This window comes from Nematostella vectensis, chromosome 11 (assembly GCF_932526225.1).
Source record: "Nematostella vectensis chromosome 11, jaNemVect1.1, whole genome shotgun sequence".
NCBI classification, from domain to species: Eukaryota; Metazoa; Cnidaria; class Anthozoa; order Actiniaria; family Edwardsiidae; genus Nematostella; species Nematostella vectensis.
This window is the reverse complement of record NC_064044.1, coordinates 13,232,697-13,259,001: the sequence shown is the minus strand read 5'-3', so window position 1 is coordinate 13,259,001 and position 26,305 is coordinate 13,232,697. Positions and strand designations below refer to the sequence as shown.

Sequence of the window (26,305 nt, the reverse complement as noted above, 5' to 3'; positions counted from 1 at the left end):
TCGTTTCTAGTGCGAACACGGAATAAGACATGTCGCGCGACAAAAGGTTCTAGTGTAAACTTTCAATTTTTTATTCATTCGTATTATATATATTAATACCTTTTTTCAATTGAAACTGCAACGATGTAGAAGTAATTAAAAATGAATCGCAAATTTTAAGCGACTTGAATAAAAGGGAAGTAGCCTTTTAAAACAATAAATTTGCAATTATTCATTCCAATTTATGTAAAAATTATGCAAAGATTGCATAGTCTTCCATTTACTATCTTTTACCAGGAAAACCTGATAACTGGTCACGTTGCTTGACTGTTGTCAATACCTCAAGGCAGTTCGCAACCTACTAGCTCTGGCCGGGAAAGCCTGGTAACTGGTCGCGCTGATGAGTGCCAGTCTTCTATCTACCTGCACTGACCGGGGAAGCCTAAAAACTGGTCGTGCTGCTTATAGCCATTCCATCATCTTCTCGCTGACCTGGAAAACCCTGGTCGCGCTGATTGGCGCCAGTCCTCTATCTACTCGCTCTGACCAGGGAAGCCTGGTAACTGGTCTTGCTGATTGGCTGGCGTGAAGAGGGACGTCAGGTCGCCTATTGTGAGAGAGGCGTTCTCCGTGTCACGGGTGCCTGGTCTGTGAAGGAGAACAAAGCTATTGATGTAGGCATGCCGATCTATCGATGACGTTAAACACTGTATTAATTAATAAGGGAGTGTTCATTAAATACACCGAGAAGGGGGGGGGGGGTAGGGAAGATATTGACGGGGGCTCAGAAAATGTTTAACCACCAAAGGGGGGGGGGCTCCGAAAAAAAAAAGGTCCTCTAAGGGAAAAAGAAAGAAAATTTTGGGGTTCTTCAAGGGGGGGGGGGGGGGGCATGGAAAAAAATGTTTACAATGAAAGGGGGGGCTCTGAAATTTTAAGGTGTCTTGAGTAAAAATCTCCCCCCCCCCCCCCTCGGTGTAATTAATGAACACTCCCTAAGCAAATAATAAACAACTTTTATTAGGCTAGCACTGAAATATCAAATGATCAAATGATACAAAGAAAGCATTAATAATGTCTAATTAGCGAGATGTCTGCAGCCTGAGGTTGAACACTGTAATAGATTTTGATGTCTTCGAGGGTTTTCATCACACAGCCGATTGTTCCAAAGCTTTGTTAAAAGCAACCAATGAGCAGCTCGTGACTTATCACATGACTCACCTGACATTTGAGCAGGCTTTGCCCTTCAGCAAGGTGTACATCCGGGACTCCACGGTGCCTTGGATGATGAATCGGTAGACGTGAGTGGGCCTGGGAACGAGAGTATATGGTACGCATTAAGCTTATTTGTCTTAGGGGAAACCATATTTCGACACCCTCCCCCTCCCCCAGAGCATACCTGATGTATACCGCTGCCCCTCTAGTGATAAAACTCTTTTAAATATAAATAAAGCATGCATTACTGATACCCAGGGAAACCTGTAACGTTATGTTTTGTGCTTCTTAACGGTAATGGGCTAATCCAAACATTTTTACACAAGCCTGGGAAGGGAGGGGTATACCTTTTTGGTTTGCCAAAGTATACATGGTGTAACCAGTTACGAAAGTAAACAATACATACTTGGTTTGTCCTATGCGGTGGACTCGTCCAAGCGCCTGCAGTTCATGTGCCGGGTTCAATGCGGGTTCCACCAGCAGCACATGCGTAGCTTCGATGATGTTCAATCCGTTTGACCCTGACTGTAGCGGAAGTAGTAAGACAGAGATGTCTGGATCTACCTTGAACGCGTGAAGATCCTCCTGTAGATTGAAATAATTAAGCAATATTGATGAAGACGGTGGATTTATAGGCCGGCGTAAGGTGAGGTGTGGCAAGTTGAGTTGAGGGAAAGTAAGGCAAGATAAATTAAGGTCAGACAAGGGTAAGGAGAGCCAATGGGAGGTATGGCAAAGCAAGGATGACATGTGATCTGAAAATTAAATCGGAAATGAAAATTGATCGGAAAATTAAGGTGAGAAAAGTTAAAGATAGGCATGGTAAGGCAAGAGAACGAGAAGGGGATGTGAGGTAAGGCAAGAGAACGAGAGGTGATGTGAGGTAAGGCAAGAGAACGAGAGGTGATGTGAGGTAAGGCAAGAGAACGAGAGGTGATGTGAGGTAAGGCAAGAGAACGAGAGGTGATGTGAGGTAAGGCAAGAGAACGAGAGGTGATGTGAGGTAAGGCAAGAGAACGAGAGGTGATGTGAGGTAAGGCAAGAGAACGAGAGGTGATGTGAGGTAAGGCAAGAGAACGAGAGGTGATGTGAGGTAAGGCGAAAGAATGAGAGGTGATGTGAGGTAAGGCAAGAGAACGAGAGGTGATGTGAGGTAAGGCAAAAGAACGAGAGGTGATGTGAGGTAAGGCAAGAGAACGAGAGGAGATGTGAGGTAAGGCAAGAGAACGAGAGGTGATGTGAGGTAAGGCGAAAGAATGAGAGGTGATGTGAGGTAAGGCGAGAGAACGAGAGGTGATGTGAGGTAAGGCAAGAGAACGAGAGGTGATGTGAGGTAAGGCAAGAGAACGATAGGTGATGTGAGGTAAGGCAAGAGAACGAGAGGTGATGTGAGGTAAGGCAAGAGAACGAGAGGTGATGTGAGGTAAGGCAAGAGAACGAGAGGTGATGTGAGGTAAGGCGAAAGAATGAGAGGTGATGTGAGGTAAGGCGAGAGAATAAAAGGTGATGTTAGGCAATGTGAGGCGACATGAGGTTAACCAAGATAAGGTAATGATATATGAGTTGAGGTGAGGTGTGAGGTAATGTGATGTAAGGTAAAGCTAACATAAGGTAAGGAGTTAGGTGTTGTGAGGTGATTAGGCATGAGGTAAACTGAGAAAACGTAAGGGAGATAATAGTTGAGCTGAAGTGTGGTGAGGCGATTTGAGTGAGGTAAGGCAAGACATGAGGTGAGGTGATAGGTGTTGTGAGGAGATTTGAGTGAGGTAAGGCAAAACATGAGGTGAGGTGATAGGTGTTGTGAGGCGATTTGAGTGAGGTAAGGCAAGACATGAGGTGAGGTGATAGGTGTTGTGAGGCGATTTGAGTGAGGTAAGGCAAGACATGAGGTGAGGTGATAGGTGTTGTGAATCGATTTGAGTGAGGTAAGGCAAGACATGAGGTGATGTGATAGGTGTTGTGAGGCGATTTGAGTAAGAGTTGATTTGAGTAAAGAGTTGAGGCGGGGCGAGGAAAAAAGGCTTGAGGTAAGCTACGATAAGGTAAGGGAGATTAGAGTTGAGATGTGGTGACGTGAACACACGTGATGCGTAACGTGAAGTGACGCGAGAAGAGGCCACGTAATGTGATGTCAGGTCACGTTAAGTGACGTGAGGTTGGTTAAGACAAGGTGAGTTGAGGTAAGCTGAAGTGAGGCAAGGAGAGTTGAGGTGGGGTGAGGCGGTGAGAGTCGACTAAGTGTGAGTCGTTATTGACGTGGTTGGGTTAGATGGTTTGTTATAACAGAGGGAATCAGCATATTGCAATTCTATAGCAGCTTCGTACCGGTAGCTTTCGTGACGTGGTGATGTGGCGAAAGTATACATCGTTCTCAGCCAGCGCTTTGGCGATCACATCGAGGACGTCTTGCCACTAAATAAACACAACAGCACACGTTAACGAGATGATAAAAGCCATCTCAACCATTCTCAGTGCATTATTACTTTACGACATCTTAAAACACCCAAGTACACGAAATCTAGGAATAAAGTATTTAATGGGCCTCATACAGAAAACACTGTTGTCCGTCTCTACCAAATCTTCGTCTTGATTAAGTATTCTTCAGAGCATTTCAAATTATGCACTTATGGAATAACACGGTAGTGAGCGTATTAATATATTGCCCCAAATATAATGCTGTGTGAAAACGACCAAGCAGTAAATCCACAGGGAGCCCACTCAACTCAGCGCATTGTTTATTTAGCATGTGCATTGAACTTCGCTTTTGAATATCAATTACATCACGAAGTCTTCAATAAAACTCCTTTCAAATACATATGTCTTACTTTTTATTGCGTTTATTAATGTTTGAAACACTTATTTTATACCCCTGCGTCGATTTTTTTTTTCAGAGATAATCGGGTTTTGCTAAATAAACAATAAGTTGAGTGGGCTCCCTGCGGTCAATCTTGTTTGAGCATCGAAGTATACAAGAGTTGACTCAAATATCTTTACCGTTGAGAAAACAAGGCATTTCGCAGAGCTATCCTCGGCTCGTATTCCCAGAAAAGCACGTACAACCGCTTCTACTTTGGTAGAACTCTTACTCTTTATTGCGTTTATTCATGTTTGGGACACTTATTTTATACTCCTTCGTCGGTTTTTTTCAGAAATATTCGGGTTTTGCCAAATAAACAAAAAGTTGAGTGTGCTCCCTGTGGTAAATCTTGTTTAAGCATAGAAGTATAGAATAATTGGTTAAAATATCTTTACCGTTGAAAAAACGAGGCATTTCGCAGAATTATCCTCGGCTCGTATTCCGAGTAACGCACGTACAACCGCTTCTACTTTTGTAGAGTGGCTTCCCTGAATTACAGAAAAAAAAAACAAATAAACAATTACGAAAACTCGCAACATCGCGCCATTCCAGTGAGGATAAATTACCTTGACGGGTATCCTGTGGTTACCGTGGTGATTCCCGCTAGACGTAGTGACGTAGGAGATCTCCCGCGCTAGGGTGGGCACTCGGCACAAAGGGCACTTAACGTGCACGTCCCTGTTACGGGGCCCTATTCCAGCTTGACGTAAGAGCACCCAGACACAGTCGCAACAGTAGCAGTGCCCACATGAAAACACGCTCCACTGAAACCATGACAACAAAAAGTTAGCGACAGCAATCAACTTCAAGCTTGCCCCAGGCCACTATTCCGCGCATCCAAGATGGCGGCTGCGATTGTGAATTGTCATGCTAGAAGAACCAGCGGTCTTTTACGTGGCCAAAAAAAAGTCTTATAAGTTAAGACTGCTTCAAGTGCAGTGCCTGGTGGATTATATAATATTTGTCGTACAGATGGAAAAATCTACAAAATTTAGAAGCGACCAAACAGTTGGAATCCGTTTGCGAATATTCGCAGTATTCTTGAAATGGTAGGAACTTGGTCCACATTCTATAGACAGAACTTCTCACCTCAATACCGAGTTGTCTTGTGCACACAGGGCAAGGGTCGGGATTTTCACCGCTATGGGACGCTTGAGTCTGACAAACATCGGATAATAGTTAATTAGACCATGGTAGACGGGTAGACTGGCGGGCTGATGTTTATGCTGGTATTTGATATATACTTTTTCACACTAGTATTACCTTATTACACTTAATTTTCGCGACGTCAAAATTTCGCGATTTTGAGATGGCGATATTTCGCGACACTTTATTTTCACGATTTTCCTATTTTCGTAAAAATCAGATCACTTTATTTTCGCGATTTCGTGATTTTGGGATAATAAAATCAAGCAAAACAAGTGGAATTAAAATGTTCTGTAATCATCAAAACTGAAACAATTTGTAACAAAATGATGCGTGGGCTAAATTTAGATTTATAAAAATCTACAAATACATGTCCAACTCAACCCCTTACTGTACTTTATGTACATTAGATGACTAAATAGACAAACGGCCAATATTCCCCCAAAGGCTTCTTGTGTACTCATTTAATTGTCGCGCATCCTAATTTTCGCGACACTTAATTTTCGCGACACTTAATTTTCGCGTCACTTTATTTTCGCGAATCTTTTAAAATCGCAAATTTTGCGAAATTAAAGTGACGCGAAAATTAAGTGTAACAAGGTAGCCAAATAAAAAAAAGAAAGGGAAAATACGGAATTGGCAAAAAAACGGAAAAAATGGAAATCTGAAAGTGTTAAATTGGTTTTTCTATAATTAGGTAGCATTTGTGGTGCACATAGACAAGTTGTAGCATCGCTATGTAGTTCTGTGCCTCTCGCCATTCCGGAAAAAGAAAACGTTAAATTCCGCATTCCAAAACACCCATTGTGGACCCGGTTTAGGGCGCGTTTTTCTCCTGATTCCTGAATTAGAATGCTTTTAATAGAAAAAGCGCGCGTTCGTTTATCCCGCGTTCCTATTCCGGAATGGAATGAAGGCCATTCGACCTATTCTGCTACCTGTCATTCTGAACATTCTCTACCTACCATTCCCAAAACGCGCCGTTAGCATGGGGCATTCCCCTTAGCAAGGTAAAGGTATAGGACCAAGTACAGGGTTGGAAATTTAGTATGGAACATTCACCTTAGCAATGTTGTTGAGATACAAGAGCAAGTACAGGGTTGTATCTTTACTATATAGTATTCAACTTAGCAAGGTTTCTGAGGTGTAAGAGCAAGTACAGTGTTGAAAATTTAGTATGAAGCATTCACCTTAGCAAGGTTTCTGAGGTGTAAGAGCAAGTACAGGGTTGAAAATTTAGTATGAAGCATTCACTTTAGCAAGGTTTCTGAGGTGTAAGAGCAAGTACAGGGTTGAAAATTTAGTATAGAGTATTCACCTTAGCGAGGTTGTTGAGGTATAAGAGCAAGAACAGGGTTGAAAAATTAGAATAGAGTATTCACCTTAGCGAGGTTGCTGAGGTACAAAAGCTGCCCAAGCTTTTTCCTCAGCTCTGTCTTGGCAACGATGCGATCAGAGACGAACTTCATTCGCTGAGGCTCCACCTACAGAATGACAAGGACACGTCTTTAATATCATGAGTACAGAGGAATCTTTTTTATGAACTCTTACAAGCGCTTCTACCGCTCTGAACTGTATAAGAGGATATTAGTTAGAATACTGACACAAAACACGTAGACAAGATGCAGTCGTTATTACGTATTGCGACAAGACATACTCAGAAAACTATTCCCCACCTGTCCTTCAAAGATCACGTGTTTCTCGTCTTCGGATACAGTCTCTCCCGGTAACGCCAGGCGCATGCGCGTTGTACACATGTCCAGTTCGTCGAGGGACGAAACACGCTCACGCAAGGCGAACCACGCGGCACGCAGGAACTATACGAAAGATAGCGAGGGTCACAATTTTGTTGTTCTTGATTGTAAGGCTGTTTGCGGTATGCTGATTGGAATCACATGTGGCCCAGTGTGTTAGCGCGTCAGGTTATGGTTCCTCTCACATCTCTAGAATATGAATCTAGTGGATAAGGAGAACGTACCTTGAATTCCTTGCGACGTTCTGCGATGAACATGAGATGATGACGAGCTTCTTGGTGGAGGTGGGGTTCAAGCCCTGATGTAAAGGTATACGGCATTAAGCTTATTATCTTAAAACATCGTTCTCAGTGTAATCATCATCATTATCATCTTCTAATTTAGTTTTTGTGATCTTGTAACTTTTACACATTTTAAACTCGGGTCCGCCGTAATTGGCCTAGCTGTGGCGGATACCCTGCCCTTTCGTTATTGTATGTATTTATGTTCTGTTTCTTATGTGTAACGTATTATGTATGTGTATTTTTTTTTTTATTTCTCCGTGGGCAAAGTCAATAAACTTAAACTTAAACTTCGTCATCATCGTCATCACCATCATTATCATCACAATCACCGTCGTCATCAACATCATCATCATTATCATAACAATCATCATCACCATCATCATCGTCTATCATCAACGTAACTATAGAAATCATCTAAATCATCGTTATCGATAGAGTATAATCACTCACGCTGAGCCCGGATGAATGCAAATACTGCTTTTAGCGCTTTCTCTGCCTCAGTCTCTGCGCGCAGACCTCCTGTGTTGCCATGGCGATGCCAATCAAGACTGCTGTGCTCTTCCAGACTGAAAAAAACGTTTTCCATAAAAAAAACAGGTTCGTAATTTGTGCCTGGCCAACTCCAGAATGATTTACACGATAATAACAAATCCGATTGGCTTGATGAAAGATGACTGGCAGCTTATATGGTCAACAGACACGCCTGATTGGTTGATTACTTAGTAAGCAAATAACTAATAACAACTTTGATTGATTACTTGAAATATGATTGGCATCTGTTGTGGTTAAGCGGGTTTCCTGATTGGTTAATTACTAGATGATTGACACTTACTCCTGATCGCCCAAGCCTTTCATTCCCTGGTGTCCGAAAAGTCGTGATTCATACTCGGTGAAAACATCGTCAACCTCACAGAAGCGGCAGCTAAAAGGAAAACAAGATAAAAACAAGCCATCAATGATTCTTAATGATACCATGGTTTTATCCAGCCTCACCTTTATTGTTATTTATTTAAATATAAAATTTCAAACCACCCAAATATATACCCAAATATCTTGAGGGTCGTCAAACACAGAAAAATCTATGCATGGCATTGTTTAAAACTATAAGGTCCACCGGGACGTATTAGGGAACAATTCCATGCCCACAATTTTCAGAGTATAGGATTAGTATGGAGGCTTAAATAGCCTCTCATGAATCTTAATCGTTCCCTTGGTTAACATCCCAGTTATCAGAGTGGCTCCCCAAGAAAATTTTGTCAATATTCCCCTTTATTTATTGTTGTATCATATCTATAATCATCGGAATTAAGGGTAGAGTAGAACTTTACAATTATGAGGGGTGGGGTGGAGATCATACACTATCAGGAGTGGTGTGAAGATCCTAACCTATCAGGGGTGGTGTGTAGATCCTAACCTATCAGGGGTGGTGTGGAGATCCTAACCTATCAGGGGTGGTGTGGAGATCCTAACCTATTAGGGGTTTGTGTGGAGATTCTACCCTTTAAGGGGCGGGGTGAAAAGAAATCCTATCAGGGGTGGGGTATTACCGTGTTGAGTGGTGCATTTGCCCTGGTTTTGCTCTCAAGCAGCATTCCGCGCTAGACCTCACCATCTCGGGGGTGGGGTGAAAAGATACCCTACCAGGGGTGGGGTGGGGTATTACCGTGTTAAGTGGTGCATTTGCCCTGGTTTTGCTCTAAAGCAGCATTCCGCGCTAGACCTCACCATCTCGGGGGTGGGGTGAAAAGATACCCTATCAGGGGTAGGGTGGGGTATTACCGTGTTAAGTGGTGCATTTGCCCTGGTTTTGCTCTCAAGCAGCATTCCGCGCTAGACCTCACCATCTCGGGGGTGGGGTGAAAAGATACCCTATCAGGGGTAGGGTGGGGTATTACCGTGTTAAGTGGTGCATTTGCCCTGGTTTTGCTCTCAAGCAGCATTCCGCGCTAGACCTCACCATCTCGGGGGTGGGGTGAAAATATCCCCTCTCAGGGGTGGGGTGGGGTATTACCGTGTTGAGTGGTGCATTTGCCCTGGTTTTGCTCTCAAGCAGCATTCCGCGCTAGACCTCACCATCTCGGGGGTGGGGTGAAAATATCCCCTCTCAGGGGTGGGGTGGGGTATTACCGTGTTGAGTGGTGCATTTGCCCTGGTTTTGCTCTCAAGCAGCATTCCGCGCTAGACCTCACCATCTCGGGGGTGGGGTGAAAAGATACCCTATCAGGGGTGGGGTGGGGTATTACCGTGTTGAGTGGTGCATTTGCCCTGGTTTTGCTCTCAAGCAGCATTCCGCGCTAGACCTCACCATCTCGGGGGTGGGGTGGGGGCACAGCGGCTTCAGTGAGGCCACAAGGTTACTGTGAGTAGACTAGGAATAAAGCAAAGGATTCAACAAGACATCATAACCAACTGGAAAATAATAAGCACTTGCGTATGTGAGCCAAAGGTAAGTCACTTCAATAAACTGAAGTAAAGGAGCTGATTGCCTGTGGTACTGTCTTCAGTGACATTTTTACACATTATCATTCATGATTATGATTTGAGCATTTCATATCCAATTAATCATACCTTAAGATGTAAATTTAGCTAAAAAACGTTAATTGTAAAAATGTTGTCTGCAGTTTTTGCAGGCACTTGGCATCTCCTTCACAATACCTTATATTTTTCTTAAACAAAACAAGGAAATATTATTAATAAACTGTGAACAATATATGATGAAAATTATTAAAAAAAATGTAAATAAAATAAATGCATAAATAAATTGTAAAATTGCATTGTTGTATAGACTGACCTCGACGGTATCTAGTTTAGATGCAAGGACATACAACAACCCACGTAGATCCGTTACTCTGTGGAAAAAAAAACAACAAAGTAAAATAAATAAAAAGTGGCAAGGCCTACACAGCGGTGTTCAGCAAATACTCATTACTTATTAACTGTATGGATCATTCTCTAGTTAAGCAAATTTTTGCAAGTATAACTGTAAAACAAAATGCCACACACACAAAACAAAACAAACAAATAAAAATAACAAAAACAATTCATTTAAAAAAATATATATATTATTCAGAAACATCAATTTCAATATATCCTATAGACGATTTTCATGTCTTCACAAGCTTTGGTTGTATATTAACAAGCATTTATGGCGTAGTAGCAAGTGTGACTTTACCTGTCTAGTAGCCCGCCTCCCTCTGCTCCAGTCCCCGACAATTCCTCTCTTATTCTATTCAAGAGTTCCTCACTGTGTCGGGATTCCTGTGTTCTCCGAATGGCATGGACCCACCAGGGGGACTGGAAATTAACCTGGAAAATAACAAAGGCATTTGTAAAAAAATTACATTTGAGATGCATGACAGCTGATTTTATAGTCTCTCTGACTCAACTGTGTGTGTCACTTACTTTTGATTTGAGATCATTCACGTCCTCCTCAGCAGATGCCAAGTTGTCAAGAGCAGTCTGCACAGCAGCAGCAGACTTTGCCATGTAGGCCTCCTTCAAAGATTGAACCTGAATCATCAAATATAGTATAACCACAGGAAGACCAACTCAGATAACTCAAAGCCCCAGCTACTGTAGCCACGACTTCTACATGTACCTTCAAGTTTCTACCATCGATTCACATTCATGCACCCCTGACTTTACTGTCGATTCAGTACTATTCATTTTACAGTTTATTTGGTTTGCCGTCCATTTATACACCTGACTTTACCAGCTATACCATTCATTTACGTAACTCTGTATTATCTTTACCATTGATTTGCGTGCCTCTAACTTTATCATCTTTACCTTCGACTTTACAATCTCTCTGACTTTACAATCTTTACCGTTCAATTACACACCTCTGACTTTACCATCTTTGCAGTCCATTTACACACCTCTGACTTTACCATCTTTGCAGTCCATTTACACACCTCTGACTTTACCATCTTTGCAGTCCATTTACACACCTCTGACTTTACCATCTTTGCAGTCCATTTACACACCTCTGACTTTACCATCTTTGCAGTCCATTTACACACCTCTGACTTAACCATTTTACTTTCCTTTACCACAGCTCAAACTTAACTATCTTTACCATTCATTTACCCAAATCTGATTTTACCATTTTCAATGTTCATTTACCCAACTCTGACTTTCCCATCTTCACCATCCATTTACACACCTCTGACTTAACCATCTTCACCATCCATTTACACACCTCTAAATTAAAACCATCTTCACCATCCATTTACACACCATTTATTTACATATACCTCTGACCATCCGCTATACCATCTTTACCGTTTATTTACGTACCTCGGACTTTATCATCTTTACCCTTTATTTACGTACCTCTGACTTTGTCAACTTTAACGTTTACTTACATAACTCTAACTTTGTCATCTTTAACGTTTACTTACATACCTCTGACTTTGTCATCGTTACCGTTTATTTACGTACCTCTGACTTTGTCATCTTCACCGATTACTTACATACATCTGACTTTGTCATCTTTAACGTTACTTACACACCTCTGACTTTGTCATCTTAACCGTTTATTTACGTACCTCTGACTTTGTCATCTTTTATTACCGATTACTTACATACCTCTGACTTTGTCATCTTTACCGTTTATTTACGTACCTCTGACTTTGTCATCTTTACCGATTACTTACGTACCTCTGACTTTGTCATCTTTACCGTTTATTTACGTACCTCTGATTTTGTCATCTTTACCAATTACTTAGTACCTCTGACTTTGTCATCTTTACCGATTACTTACATACCTCTGACTTTGTCGTCTTTACCGATTAATTACATACCTCTGACTTTATTTCATCATCCCGTAGAGTGTGTGAGCATCCAGGGTGGTCAGCAGAGAGCAGCTCAATGAGATTGTGAAGTGTGTGCAATTTCTAGGATAGGATTAAAACATGATAAAAACAAAAATGCAGGGGATGTCAATTCTCCCCGATTTTGGCAATGTCCCGTTCTGTACTACGATCTCATGATTTAATCCCCATATTTCCTTATGCCACAAAAATCACCAAAAAATAAAACAATGCTTGGCCTAAATCTAGTCAATCTCCATATATTTCAAGCCCAAAGTCTTAAAAAAATGGAGATTTTTCAGTCAGTACAAAGTTGATCTCATGATTTCTGATTTTCACAGACCTGTAATGCATCAGTTCGGAACTTGTCTTCGTGCTCTGTCCACGAACGCATGGCATCACGGTAGCGCTCAACTGCCTCTGGCCACTAAGAGGCAAAATAAAATTCACTACCTATAATTATAACATCTGTTGAACATCTGTTGCATGTCAACGTGCTAGTTTAAATTCTATAGTTTAAAAATATAAACTTTCAGCATTATTTGATATTATAGAAATAGGACAGAGTTGGGTATTACTATTCCAAAGAGAATGAAGCATATAATTTAAGTTGCTACTGAAATAAATCTTGTTTAAATAGGGTTTTATTGCCTAAGGACACACGGATCAAGCAATTCGGATCAGTTGACCATGGCCTGACTTGTGTTAAACATTTTTCTAGCTGTACAAAAACATTACACATGCAATTTTACGCTAAAATACTTCAAGGCAAGTGTTTATTCTTAAGTGAACAATACAAATGTCAGTTACTGTATGAAGGATGAAAAACTGTAGCAGTAAATTTCAAATAACATGACTGACCTGAGTTATAACTCAAAGAACAAACAAACAAACAAATAATATAGTTACCTGCTTTTTGATAATCTCAATGCCTGCCAGGCCTGCAAAAACAAACAAGTTGTACAAAAATTATCCTAAAGTTTTACAACAATTCCCCATTTTGCTAAACAAATCTCAATCTCGAAGTGTGTTATTTACTGTACCATTGATGGCAAACAGCAGTTGACGATGGGCCTCCTCGCACTCAAGTTTAGTCCTTGCAATCAAGCTTTCCAGCAACTGATCCATTGTTAGTGTGCTAAACAAAATCAGACAATTGTAATTACAAACCTAGACAGAGACTTTCAATTATATTATCACAAATAGATTGTTGATGTCATACAGCATCAACTAGGGCATATTGTGCGACATCTTACAGGGCAAATTGTGCGACATCTTACAGGGCATGTTGTGTGACATCATACAGGGCATGTTGTGTGACATCATACAGGGCATGTTGTGTGACATCATACAGGGCATGTTGTGTGACATCATTCAGAGCCTGTTGTGTGACATCTTACAGGACATGTTGTGTGACATCATACAGGGCATGTTGTGTGACATCATACAGGGCATGTTGTGTGACATTATACAGGGCAATATGTGCGACATCTTATAAGGCATATTGTGTGACATCTTACAGGGCAAATTGTGTGACATCTTACAGGGCATATTGTGCAACATCTTACAGGGCATGTGGTGTGACATCATACAGGGCATGTTGTGTGACATCTTACAGGGCAAATTGTGTGACATCTTACAGGGCATGTTGTGTGACATCTTACAGGGCAAATTGTGTGACATCTTACAGGGCAAATTGTGTGACATCTTACAGGGCAAATTGTGTGATATCTTACAGGGCATGTTGTGTGACATCATGCAGGGCACGTTGTGTGACATCTTACAGGACATGTTGTGTGACATCATACAGGGCAAATTGTGCGACATCTTACAGGGCAAATTGTGTGACATCTTACAGGGCATGTTGTGTGACATCTTACAGGGCAAATTGTGCGACATCTTACAGGGCAAACTGTGTGACATCTTACAGGGCATGTTGTGTGACATCTTACAGGACAAATTGTGCGACATCTTACAGGGCAAATTGTGTGACATCTTACAGGGCATGTTGTGCGACATCTTACAGGGAAAATTGTGTGACATCATACAGGACATGTTGTGTGACATCATTCAGGGCAAATTGTCGACATCTTACAGGGCATATTGTGCGACATCTTACAGGGCACGTTGTGTGACATCTTACAGGGCAAATTGTGCGACATCTTACAGGGCATGTGGTGTGACATCATAAAGGACATGTTGTGTGACATCTTACAGGGCATGTTGTGTGACATCTTACAGGGCAAATTGTGCGACATCTTATAGGGCATATTGTGTGACATCTTACAGGGCAAATTGTGTGACATCTTACAGGGCATATTGTGCAACATCTTACAGGGCATGTGGTGTGACATCATACAGGGCATGTTGTGTGACATCTTACAGGGCAAATTGTGCGACATCTTACAGGGCATGTTGTGTGACATCATACAGGGCCTGTTGTGCGACATCTTATAGGGCATGTTGTGCGACATCTTACAGGGCATGTTGTGTGACATCATATAGGGCATGTTTTGTGACATCATATAGGGCATGTTGTGTGACATCATATAGGGCATGTTGTGTGACATCATATAGGGCATGTTGTGTGACATCATACAGGGCACGTTGTGTGACATCTTACAGGGCATGTTGTGTGACATCTTACAGGGCATGTTGTGTGACATCATATAGGGCATGTTGTGTGACATTATATAGGGCATGTTGTGTGACATCTTACAGGGCATGTTGTGTGACATCATATAGGGCATGTTGTGTGACATTATATAGGGCATGTTGTGTGACATCATGCAGGGCATGTTGTGCAATATCTTACAGGGCATGTTGTGTGACATCATACAGGGCATGTTGTGTGACATCATACAGGGCATGTTGTGTGACATCTTACAGGGCATGTTGTGTGACATCATATAGGGCATGTTGTGTGACATCATACAGGGCATGTTGTGTGACATCATATAGGGCATGTTGTGTGACATCTTACAGGGCATGTTGTGTGACATCATATAGGGCATGTTGTGTGACATCATATAGGGCATGTTTTGTGACATCATATAGGGCATGTTGTGTGACATCATACAGGGCATGTTGTGTGACATCATACAGGGCATGTTGTGTGACATCATGCAGGGCATGTTGTGTGACATCATACAGGGCATGTTGTGTGACATCATGCAGGGCATGTTGTGTGACATCATACAGGGCATGTTAAGTGACATCATACAGGGCATGTTGTGTGACATCATGCAGGGCATGTTGTGTGACATCATGCAGGGCATGTTGTGTGACATCTTACAGGGCATGTTGTGTGACATCATATAGGGCATGTTGTGTGACATCATATAGGGCATGTTGTGTGACATCATATAGGGCATGTTGTGTGACATCATACAGGGCACGTTGTGTGACATCTTACAGGGCATGTTGTGTGACATCTTACAGGGCATGTTGTGTGACATCATATAGGGCATGTTGTGTGACATTATATAGGGCATGTTGTGTGACATCGTACAGGGCATGTTGTGTGACATCATATAGGGCATGTTGTGTGACATTATATAGGGCATGTTGTGTGACATCATGCAGGGCATGTTGTGCAATATCTTACAGGGCATGTTGTGTGACATCATACAGGGCATGTTGTGTGACATCATACAGGGCATGTTGTGTGACATCTAACAGGGCATGTTGTGTGACATCATATAGGGCATGTTGTGTGACATCATACAGGGCATGTTGTGTGACATCATATAGGGCATGTTGTGTGACATCTTACAGGGCATGTTGTGTGACATCATATAGGGCATGTTGTGTGACATCATATAGGGCATGTTTTGTGACATCATATAGGGCATGTTGTGTGACATCTTACAGGGCATGTTGTGTGACATCATACAGGGCATGTTGTGTGACATCATGCAGGGCATGTTGTGTGACATCATACAGGGCATGTTGTGTGACATCATGCAGGGCATGTTGTGTGACATCATACAGGGCATGTTAAGTGACATCATACAGGGCATGTTGTGTGACATCATGCAGGGCATGTTGTGTGACATCATGCAGGGCATGTTGTGTGACATCTTACAGGGCATGTTGTGTGACATCATATAGGGCATGTTGTGTGACATCATATAGGGCATGTTGTGTGACATCATATAGGGCATGTTGTGTGACATCATACAGGGCAAGTTGTGTGATATCATATAGGGCATGTTGTGTGACATCATATAGGGCATGTTGTGTGACATCATATAGGGCATGTTGTGTGACAACATATAGGGCATGTTGTGTGACAACATATAGGGCATGTTGCATGACATCATACCTTTTCTGTACAGAAAGAAAGCCTCCTCGGACTGCCTGGGGATGACAACAGGCTTGACGCAAGCGCAGTAGGGGTGTCAACATCTGTCAAAACAAATGTCCATAAGCTTATCATCACTATCATCATCATCATCACTATCATCATCATTACCATCACCATCATCATTACCATCATCATCATCATTACCATTATCATCATCATTACCATCATCATCATCATCACTATCAACAAAGATCATCATTGCCAACATCCTTATAACCATCAATCATTATAATTTCCATAACTGTTGTTGGGCAGTGCCCCCCCCCTCTTCAAGATTCCACGCCACAAACATCACAGCCATCACCACCATCATCATCATCACAGGCCTATGTATAAATTAGCAAGTCAAGCATCAAAAAAACCTACTGAACTATCCACCAAACCCTTATCCATTTTTAGGGGAGAGCTGTTGTTACAGCAGGAGTTGCGGGGCTGCAGGAACATGGATGTTCCTCTTTCCAAGATCTCCGCAACTGGAGATATGCATGTTTAAATGTTACACTGAGCCCACTCCCAAGAACTTACTGCATGCACTGTGTTCTTGTCTATGCTACTCAGCTTGGTCTCAGATTCGCTCCATCGGCTCAGCATCTTGATGTAAAAATATACATTTATTACAGAAAAAAGACATAGCACCCATCTGATGTGATTCAAATGCACATGCTTGCTTAGAGTTCTTCCTAAAGTACATGTAGTTTGATTGGTGGGAAAATAATAGCATGAAATGGCCTTTTTTGAGATCTCTTCGTACAAGTGTGTTCAGAGGTGAGATTTTTGTGATTTGCACATTCTCATCAACCAACTAAAAACAGGAGGATTTTTTTCTAAAAATGTTTCTAAAAACATCCTTTTGCATGGAAATGTAAAAATTAGGCTAAGATGAATTGAGAGTTGATTGAAGTGTGAATGGCCACTGTGATGTTATCTGTTTTGCTATTTTGTTTCTCATAATGCTCTTTCTAATAAATGGTAGAGAGAAAGGAATAATATTGATCTGATGTTATGTCTAAAGCCTCACCCTTCTAGCCATTGAAGAACATTCCTCGTGTTGTCTTTGATAGAAGTGCAGCTCTACAGGTGAGAACTTCAAAGGGATTACATGTTCTGTCTGTGGTGGTAGTTGTATCTAAAAAAATATTAAAAGTGTAAATTAAAGCAAATTAAAGGCTCTGTGAGCAAACTCGTGAATGCAAATTTATTTTTCTAGTTATTTTCTTGTGTGCATAAAAGATGGACAGGATACTGAACAAAGCATGAACACATCCAAGATGCAGAGAGTACATAAAAATTTCCTTATACCTGTTTTCTTTTCAACATCATGACACACCAAGAAACAGTATAATTAATTATTATCATTATAAAGAAAAAATAAATAAAAAACAAAAACTGAAAAAAAAGCGCTACTACTGGGAATCGAACCTGGGTCATTGTGGTCAGAGATAAGTGTCCGCAACCCTAGACTAACGTGGCATTGCTGCGTCATCTTGTAAATAAAATTATTTTTAATACTATTGGTATCGTACCATTCGAACTTTTGCTAGCATGTCAAATTTTAGCATATTTTTTTCTGGAAACAAAATAAAATACCAGCAATAATTGATCACGCTACTGTCATACAATGTGTTTATGCATGTTAACATTCTAGAAAAGAACAAAATCGTTATTCGATGAATAAGCGAGGGCCATGTGTTTGTAAGAGTTTTGTTTGATATTTAGTTTAGCTGGTTGGGAAGAATTGTGAAAAATTAGTTTGTGGAAATCTATCCTCTTCTATTTTGTTCTTCTAACAGAGGCTTTTTTTATTACCCCGTAAACAGAGACCCTGCTAACAGAGGCTTTTCCCTGAAAATTCGCAGTTTTGGCTAGTCGCTCTTTCAGCCCAAACTCAAATAAAAAAGGCAAAAACCTAGAGACGCGAATCGGCAAGTACTAAAATAAAAAGAATTAAACAGCTTTGCTAGCATTTTACTTGTTTTGTTAGCAAACTAACAGCTTGAATTGGACTGAACCGTAGAAGACCGATTGATGTCAGTGACGAATGTGCATGCGCACGCTCAACCCACATGGAAGACTTTTTCTGAAAGAACTAGCTTATGTGTACTTTACAGTTATACATAGAGAAGACCGTAGCAGTTTCAGGTTGATAACATAGCTCTTTTATAGTACTAGCTTTTAACCGGAAGTTGAACACCAGAAGTATACATATGATCTAAGGATTGCTGTGTTGCTAAAGCATAGAAAGACCACAAAAAGTTTATGGATGATCGATCCGGCGATCGAGTGACACAGAAGTCCCTCCAATAACTAGTAAATACTTTGCAAGCATTCACGAGTTAAAAAGGCAAATTACAATAGGCCTTAGAGGAAAGTATAATATACAACATCCTTCTATTGTACCTAAACTTATTTCTATGTTGACAAGCATAAAAAACATGTTTTTTGCCGATGTAAACATTGGATAAAACATTACAAAGCTAAGTCAATAAACTGAGAAAAAAAAATTGGAAGGGTGGGTAAAAGACAGAAGTTGGCAGAAATACCATAACTCCTTGAACAAAGCTACATACCTCATATTTGCCTGGCTCATGCTTAACAACAATCCACAACAAAGCATACGAACAACCTCCATCCCTATTCCCCGAGTAATATTGGTTAGAGGCAATTTTTCAGCTCAAAACACAAGCACTCAAAGGTGATCATTTGCCCTCCAACATTGAGGAGGGGGGAGGAAAGGTGTACCGTTAGTTTTGTAACAGATTGTAGCTAATATGTCCTTTATGTTTAATAATTTTCAATTATCACTAATAATTAACACAGTTCTGTTTGTTATATGTACCTCATGCAAAACATCTTTCTTTGCAGTCCTCCATAAAACTTGTGCAAGAGCATTCTCCATGGGTTTGCAATGGCCAGCCATATATGGCAGCAAAAGCAGCTTGTTCCACCAGATCCTCTGGCAGTATGGGTAAAACCCAAGGAACAGAAGGAGGCCATAAAGATCTGTTGGATGGTTAGAAATAAGAAATAATGAGAAAATATAATACCCTACCATTCCCCTCCAATAAGATAATTTTAATGGAGCATAATTTGTTTTTAAAGTACTGAAGGTGTGTGTTTTTATTGCATGTATTGCTTTTTTTTTCCCACAATTCTAAATCATGATGACACATGTTCCAAATTCCATGATCACATTATTTATTGTAATTCCTGACAGTATGGGTAAAACCCATTCCCTGATTCTCTGACAGTATGGGTAAAACCCAAGGAACAGAAGGAGGCCATAAAGATCTGTTGGATGGTTAGAAATAAGAAATAATGAGAAAATTTAATACCCTACCATTCCCCTCCAATAAGATAATTTTAATGGAGCATTTTTCGTTTTTAAAGTACTGAAGGTGGTGTTTTTATTGCATGTATTGCTTTTTTTTCCCCACAATTCTAAATCATGATGACACATGTTCCAAATTCCACGATCACATTATCTATTGTAATTCCAAATTCACCAATTGCTCATAGTATTTTAAAAATTCAATAACTGACACATGTCATACAAATGCATTGCTCATTTTCTGGGTTGATCACATGCATCTACTTGTATACACACCCTCTAGTCCTATGCATCTACTTGTATACACACCCTCTAGTCCTATGCATCTACTTGTATACACACCCTCTAGTCCTATGCATCTACTTGTATACACACCCTCTAGTCCTATGCATCTACTTGTATACACACCCTCTAGTCCTATGCATCTACTTGTATACACACCCTCTAGTTCTTTCTGTATGGGAGTGCCTGTCACACACCACCGATGGACGCACTGCAGGTTCAATGCCATTTCGGCAGCCTAACACCAAAAATAATGTAAAACATGGTGAACTCTTTCTAACAGTACTCCTTATTGTAGCACTAATATTAGAGTGTAAATATATGTACACATATATGTACTAACATCCAACAGTTTTAATGGTGCAAAAGGCACAGCAGAATGAGGCCCTAAATCAAGTGCTTTCATGTATGTATGTATTTTTAGTCATCACAGTCACTGAGGGTGGTTACTGTTAGATGGTTTATAGTGATCCCAATGGTTCTCATGTTCCTTCCATTCAAGTTAGTGCTGGCGGATGTTGGTGTTGTTCGCACAGGCTTAAAAACCGTACCCTAGCTGTTGTAGTTTCAACCATCTGTGCTTCATCAAGACAAACCTAAAAGAAGAGAAAATAAAATTATTTCATAGGGACATGGCAGGGAACTAAATACATGTTATCAAGACTTACATATGGTATACAATAAGAAACTGGTTATTTCCAATAAGAAAACACTATTTTTGGTGGCAAAAGGTAGTCTACGTTGCGGCCACTCCCATTAGAGTCGAAACGAAACGTTCCCCAAGAAACTTTGCGTGACTCTGACATAAGCTTCTCCAAAGAAGACTAGGCTTAAGGATGAATGCCTGGGCAATAAAAATACATTTCTGATGAAATGCAATCTTTTTGTAACACAGTGATTGATGATAGAAGTTACCCTCCAAAATTTGACCATGGTCAGCGGACTGGGAAGTGCAATGTATCTCCTCTTGTGTCTGCGAGATCGAACAGCACTGCCTAAAAAAGCACAATTTCATAAACAAATACTGTATTTCAAGATTGGTTTTCCACTAATTTGTGGCAAGGTAAGAATGACAAAGCAAAGTTTTTTTTTCACCCAAGAATTTGCATATCAAAATAATTTCCTTCCTTTTGCTGGATGTATGCACAATGCAAGTAATTTTCTGATTTTGACTGCAACACAAGCACATAGATATTATAGGTATTATTTGTGCTTCATAATCACTTGCATTGCAGTGAGGACCAACCTAAGATGTAAAAACCTGGCAAAGTTGCTTTCATTGTAGTGACTTGCCTTTGTTGACGCCAACATGGTAGAAGTCAGCTCTTAGGGTTGCGTATGTCGTGAGGACGATGTCATGATCTCCAAGCACCTCAGGTTGAATAAAGCCCTGTTTCAACACCCCCTCATACACCTGAAGACAACACTAGTATTACTCAAGCTCAGTGTTAAAAGGTTTCTTCCTACCCAAGTGTCTCAAGTTGTTAAAAACAAAGTTAAAAATCAAACTATTTCTAAAACTGCTAGGGAGGGTGCAGCACAAAGCCTTCTGGAAAGGTTTAGGCATGCAAACAAAGGGTCAAAGGGTCTTTTCACAGCACCTCACTAGATGCAAATGGGTACAAGTCAGTTTACATGGCACTATGTCATGCCTGTGAAACTCCTGGTTTCATAAAAAAAATCTCAGCAAACAAATACTGTATGTAGTTTATACAAAGATATCTACTTGCTGGTATACAGGGCAAACACTGAGCTTCCAAATCACTCTTACATGCAAAAAAACAAATGTTTGTACAATTTTTTCAATCCAGCTCCACAAGTTGGATTAAAGATGAACATGAATGCCCAACCTCTACAAAAAAATAAAAATAAAATAAAAAAATCAGCTATTAGCAAAGTGTCAGGGCAATCTTACCAAAAGTCTAACAGCTCCAGGTGCCGTATGACGCTGGATCTCCTCAACCCATTGGCTAGAGATTGTTGCCGGTGAGATGATCAGGGTGGCACCCGATGGGACAGGGGGCTGAGGAAGCAACAGGAATAGGTTAGAGATGGAGCAATTGATATTTGACGGGGGGGGGGGGGGGGGGTAAATAACACAGGAGGCTGAGGAAGCAACAGGAATAGGTTAGAGATGGAGCAATTGATATTTGACGGGGGAGGGGAGGGTAAATAACACAGGAGGCTGAGGAAGCAACAGGAATAGGTTAGAGATGGAGCATTAGATATTTGACGGGGGGGGGGGGGGGGTAAATAACACAGGAGGCTGAGGAAGCAACAGGGATAGGTCAGAGATGGAGCATTAGGTATTTGACGGGGGAAGGGTGAAATAACACAGGAAGCAATGGGAATAGTTTAGAGATGGACCAGTAGGCATTTTACAAGGAGTGGTGGGGTGGGAAATAACACAAAAACATAACATTAGATCACTACTTTCACGGCAACGAATCCTGCAATTTTGCCATTTTTGTAAGAGCAAAAATAAATGAATAAATAAACAAATTCACCACCGATTCCCTATTGCTCAATGCCCACTGCTCGACACCATACTTATTAGGGGGTTCAAATGGAAGGCTGTGATTAGTCGAGTGACAGTGATCAATGTTTGAGCCCCTTTACCCCCTATTCCATGTTTTTTGGCCATATTGCAAATTATTTAATTTAAAATAATGCTTAAAACTTGATGCAATAATATGAAAGCATTTTTTAAACAAAAAAATCAATTATGTGTTCCACAATATTCCATGAGAAATTTAAGTAATATAGTTGTTTTGCATTTTCTAATTGATCAGGTTTAGCAAAATGCAGCAATCTGCAACCCATCAGCTGCATAAAGTTTGTCCTTTATGTTATTCAGAAATAAATTTGACACTAAATAATCCTTGTGCTAGTGTTGTTAATAAGTTTCAAACCACTATAACTAATACTTACCCTGAGTGTTGCACAGCTTGGGCAAAAGAACCCAAATGAATCCTCTGCCCTGCTGCCGAAATGTCCCATGCACTGAGAGTGCATCATTACATGGCAAGCACCACACTCAAGCAAACTGTCATTCAAACTGGCCTCATTGCTGCCACAAATACATTGACAGTTTATCTTCTTGTTACAAGGGGTGGTGACCTTCCCTATAGCTGGATTCTTTAGTCTTTCATTCGTTAATTCCATGCTTGGTCTACGGTTCCCACCATCAATCAAGTTACTTTTCTTGTCAGATGCAAGTCCATGATCAGTCAATTTTGTGCTTGTCACATTTGGCTCACTAGTCTGTACAACATAGTCTGCAGCAGTTGTTCTCTTATATATTTCCATGGCTGGGCTGTCTGTAGAACTAGCATTTCTTTTCTCTTTTGATAGAGAAAAATAGGCATGGGAATTTGGTCCACTTTGAGCTGCATTACTATAGCTATCAGATGTTCCAAAAGAAGACTGATCCATATACATTATTTCCTTTGACTTATAATGTTCTGAATTATGGATTTTAGTGTCTTTGTTTTGTATCAGTGAAATCTTTGAATAGTCTTTCTCTTCTGTTTTCACACTTGAACCATCAATAATACCACAGCTATGTGTAGCTCTTCCCTCTGTGGGTTTAAAATTAGTAGAATTATCATGCCTGTCTTCTTTTATTATACTGTCTGCTTTATCTTGCCTTAAAACACCATCTCCTGTGGTTATTTTACAATCAGTATTTTGAAGAATTCTACATGCAAGAGGGTTGGACTCTCTCTCCATGGCTTCCATACCTTGTATTACAGTGCTTTGTTGTTGAAATTTCATATCTATGTTTGGTGCATGTCCTGGAACCCCAACCAGAAGAGAGTCACTCTTTATATCTTCTTTCATGACATCACTTGGCATATTCTGCTCAAACACCTTTGTCAGTTGATGTTGTGTTAAAGTATCATGACCATAGCTTTCTGTTGTTGGTTTCTTTTGTGCCGTATTTAAAGTACCACATTGTAGAAGCCTATCGTGTCCTTTGTCGACTATTTCTTCTGGACTACACTGATTCCAGACAGTTTCTCTGATCATTGTCCTGCTTTCTGTGTCATCTGTCAATTCCTTTTCATTCCCATCCAGTGAGGAGTTTCGCTGTACTGAAGCTCTACCCATTCCATCTACCGTCACTACAGCACCTTGTGTGTCTGTTTTCATGGGGTTATTCAGGACACAAGCTAACACTTCAACCGTCTTCCCCAGTCCCATCTCATCTGCAAGAATTCCCCCAGTAGGGAGGGGAGGGTCAATGAACTTCTCTCTTGTCAATCTGTATGAAATTAGTAATGAGATTGATTAATCTAGAAAGGCTGTATCATAAATGGCAGGAAAAGCAAAATCAATTAAGAGTGGTGGGATACATTTGAAACCATCCCTATTATCGGTACCTGTAAAAGGCTTTTCATTATGGAACTATTTACTGTATCAACACCATGATGCTGAAGTGAAGTGAAGCTGAAGCGCAATTTATGGCTTTTCAACTTTTTGTTAATTTTTTTGGTGAGCAAGCAAATTAATCACATACAAATTGGTACCAGGCTTTACAAAATAATAGAATAAAAAAGTTGGTTTCACCTCATCAGTGATGCCTGTAACATGACAACTTTGCATTTTTTTTATAATACTCATCTAAAAACAACAACAAAATTAGACTGAATGCATTCCTAGGCTACAGGTCTGAGACAAAAGTTTTTCCAATACATCCCTGAATCGTACCACTTACCTTCCATTGTATTTATTGTAATAGATGACCTTCCCATCTAGAGTGCAATACTCTTTCCAGAGAGGGTGAATAACATCAGGTACAGCACCTGTTGCCATCTCCTTGTCAACCATCCATTGCACTGCTCGGCACTGATACCGACGCAAGGTCGGCAGCAGCTTTGGGTGTTGAAGAGGGTGCTTGGATTTATGATACAGGATAGTAGAGCTTTGAGAACACTCAGGTTCATTTGTATCAACTCCTTCTGAACTGTCTTTGGGACACGATGAGAGCTCAGCTTTGGAGTTGTCATTACCTATTTCTATGGTTTCTCCATGATTTGAAGAGTAAGAAATAGTGTCGTTAATGTCAGGAGACACTCCTGAATTACTGGATCCGGATGACTGATGCCTTTTTTCATTGTTTGATAAAACTATTTCAGCTTTATTTTGTTCCCTGATTTTCTTGATGTTTTCATAAAGACAATCATAGTCTTGATTGCCATCTCTCCCATTATTTCCCTCATTATTTACGTCATCGTTTGAGTTATAAAACCAGCACATCAGTCTCTGAATCATTTTGTCAATCTTCCTCATTGCCGTGTCTTGACTGGCAAATGTTAATTTTGTCAAAGCTCCTTCACAAAGACATACACTCAATGTCCACTCTTCATCAAAGATGGAATTCTCAGAGCTTAGAACAAGAATTAACAGTCCTTTTTGCTGCAAGTAAGCCACTGCCTCGAGATTACCCTCATCAATAAAAGTATTCCCCTTCAGGGACAATTTTTGTAGGGACTCTGGGAGGGTCCTGTCATGAGAGGTGCTGGCATGAGGGTGACATCCATGTCCCAGTTCAGTATCAATCACACTGTCAAGATGGTCCAATGTCACTTTGATTTCTATCGCCTCTTTGCTATAAATTCGTCCCGACTCATCGTTATAATCAAAGTCATTAAAGAAGCCATTTCTCTTGGTCAGGTCTATGTCCCGTCGAAACGAGACCTTAAAATTCCCAATTATTCCGTACCAGTATTGTGGGAGATATGTCTGTACTTTTAACTCCGTTTCTTTATCATCAACCTCTTCGTTTCTCCACCTTGACCTATTGTTCTTTCTCTTTTTCACTGAACCTTTTAGATTTTCGTTCTCCAATGAGCCAAGCGCTGGAAGAGTCGATTCCTCATCTAGACGAGCACGGTTGCTTTTTATCAAATCTGTCATATCCCAAACTTGCAGCTTTCTCTTGGACTCGTCCAATCTTCGAGGGGGACATTGTTTTCGCTTTCTGCTAGCCATGGATGATCGTACAAATGGCTGGGAATCTTCAAATGTTGTTCACGTTGTTTTCATCCTCCCGCCATCCTACGTGAGCCTGCAGTATAAACAACACAGGTAACCCGCACAAAGGTAAATTTAAAGTCTACCAGATAGAGATGATTCCACAAACTTGAGAAATTTGGGAAAATTATTAAAACTACATTTATTTTCTTCGCCCTTCGGACTAAAAATATTGAACAAACTAAAGTGGTTTTGGAGACTGTTTTGTCCTTTAGCCTGCAGTACAATGTCAGTGGTG

General features: G+C 40.6%; 1 protein-coding gene and 1 long non-coding RNA gene across 3 annotated transcripts; both read right to left on the bottom strand.

Annotated features, from left to right (window-relative positions):
* Nucleotides 1-47: 47 nt before the first annotated feature.
* Nucleotides 48-26,283, bottom strand: LOC5517544 (E3 ubiquitin-protein ligase SHPRH). 2 transcript variants are annotated; one of them, XM_048734002.1, is made up of 31 exons: nt 24,749-26,283; nt 22,960-24,295; nt 21,944-22,051; nt 21,322-21,442; nt 20,944-21,023; nt 20,580-20,624; nt 20,155-20,266; nt 19,255-19,418; nt 17,437-17,544; nt 16,944-17,009; nt 16,377-16,459; nt 13,093-13,187; nt 12,959-12,990; nt 12,393-12,476; nt 12,041-12,133; nt 10,638-10,745; nt 10,408-10,541; nt 10,027-10,084; nt 9,479-9,603; nt 8,068-8,157; nt 7,686-7,801; nt 7,176-7,249; nt 6,874-7,014; nt 6,580-6,681; nt 5,141-5,209; nt 4,618-4,815; nt 4,447-4,539; nt 3,520-3,606; nt 1,601-1,779; nt 1,201-1,290; nt 48-627 (listed from the first exon to the last, which is right to left on the bottom strand). In XM_048734002.1, exons 1-31 carry the CDS (start codon nt 26,023-26,025, stop codon nt 513-515), a joined length of 5,583 nt encoding a protein of 1,860 aa, XP_048589959.1. In that variant the 5' UTR covers nt 26,026-26,283; the 3' UTR covers nt 48-512. The 2 variants fall into 2 exon arrangements, with proteins under 2 accessions (XP_048589959.1, XP_048589960.1); XM_048734003.1 differs by having other exon boundaries at nt 20,188-20,266.
* Nucleotides 10,913-12,032, bottom strand: LOC125573526. Its single transcript, XR_007314098.1, has 2 exons — nt 11,258-12,032; nt 10,913-11,113 (listed from the first exon to the last, which is right to left on the bottom strand). It is a non-coding gene; the product is annotated as an uncharacterized LOC125573526 (long non-coding RNA).
* Nucleotides 26,284-26,305: the final 22 nt, after the last annotated feature.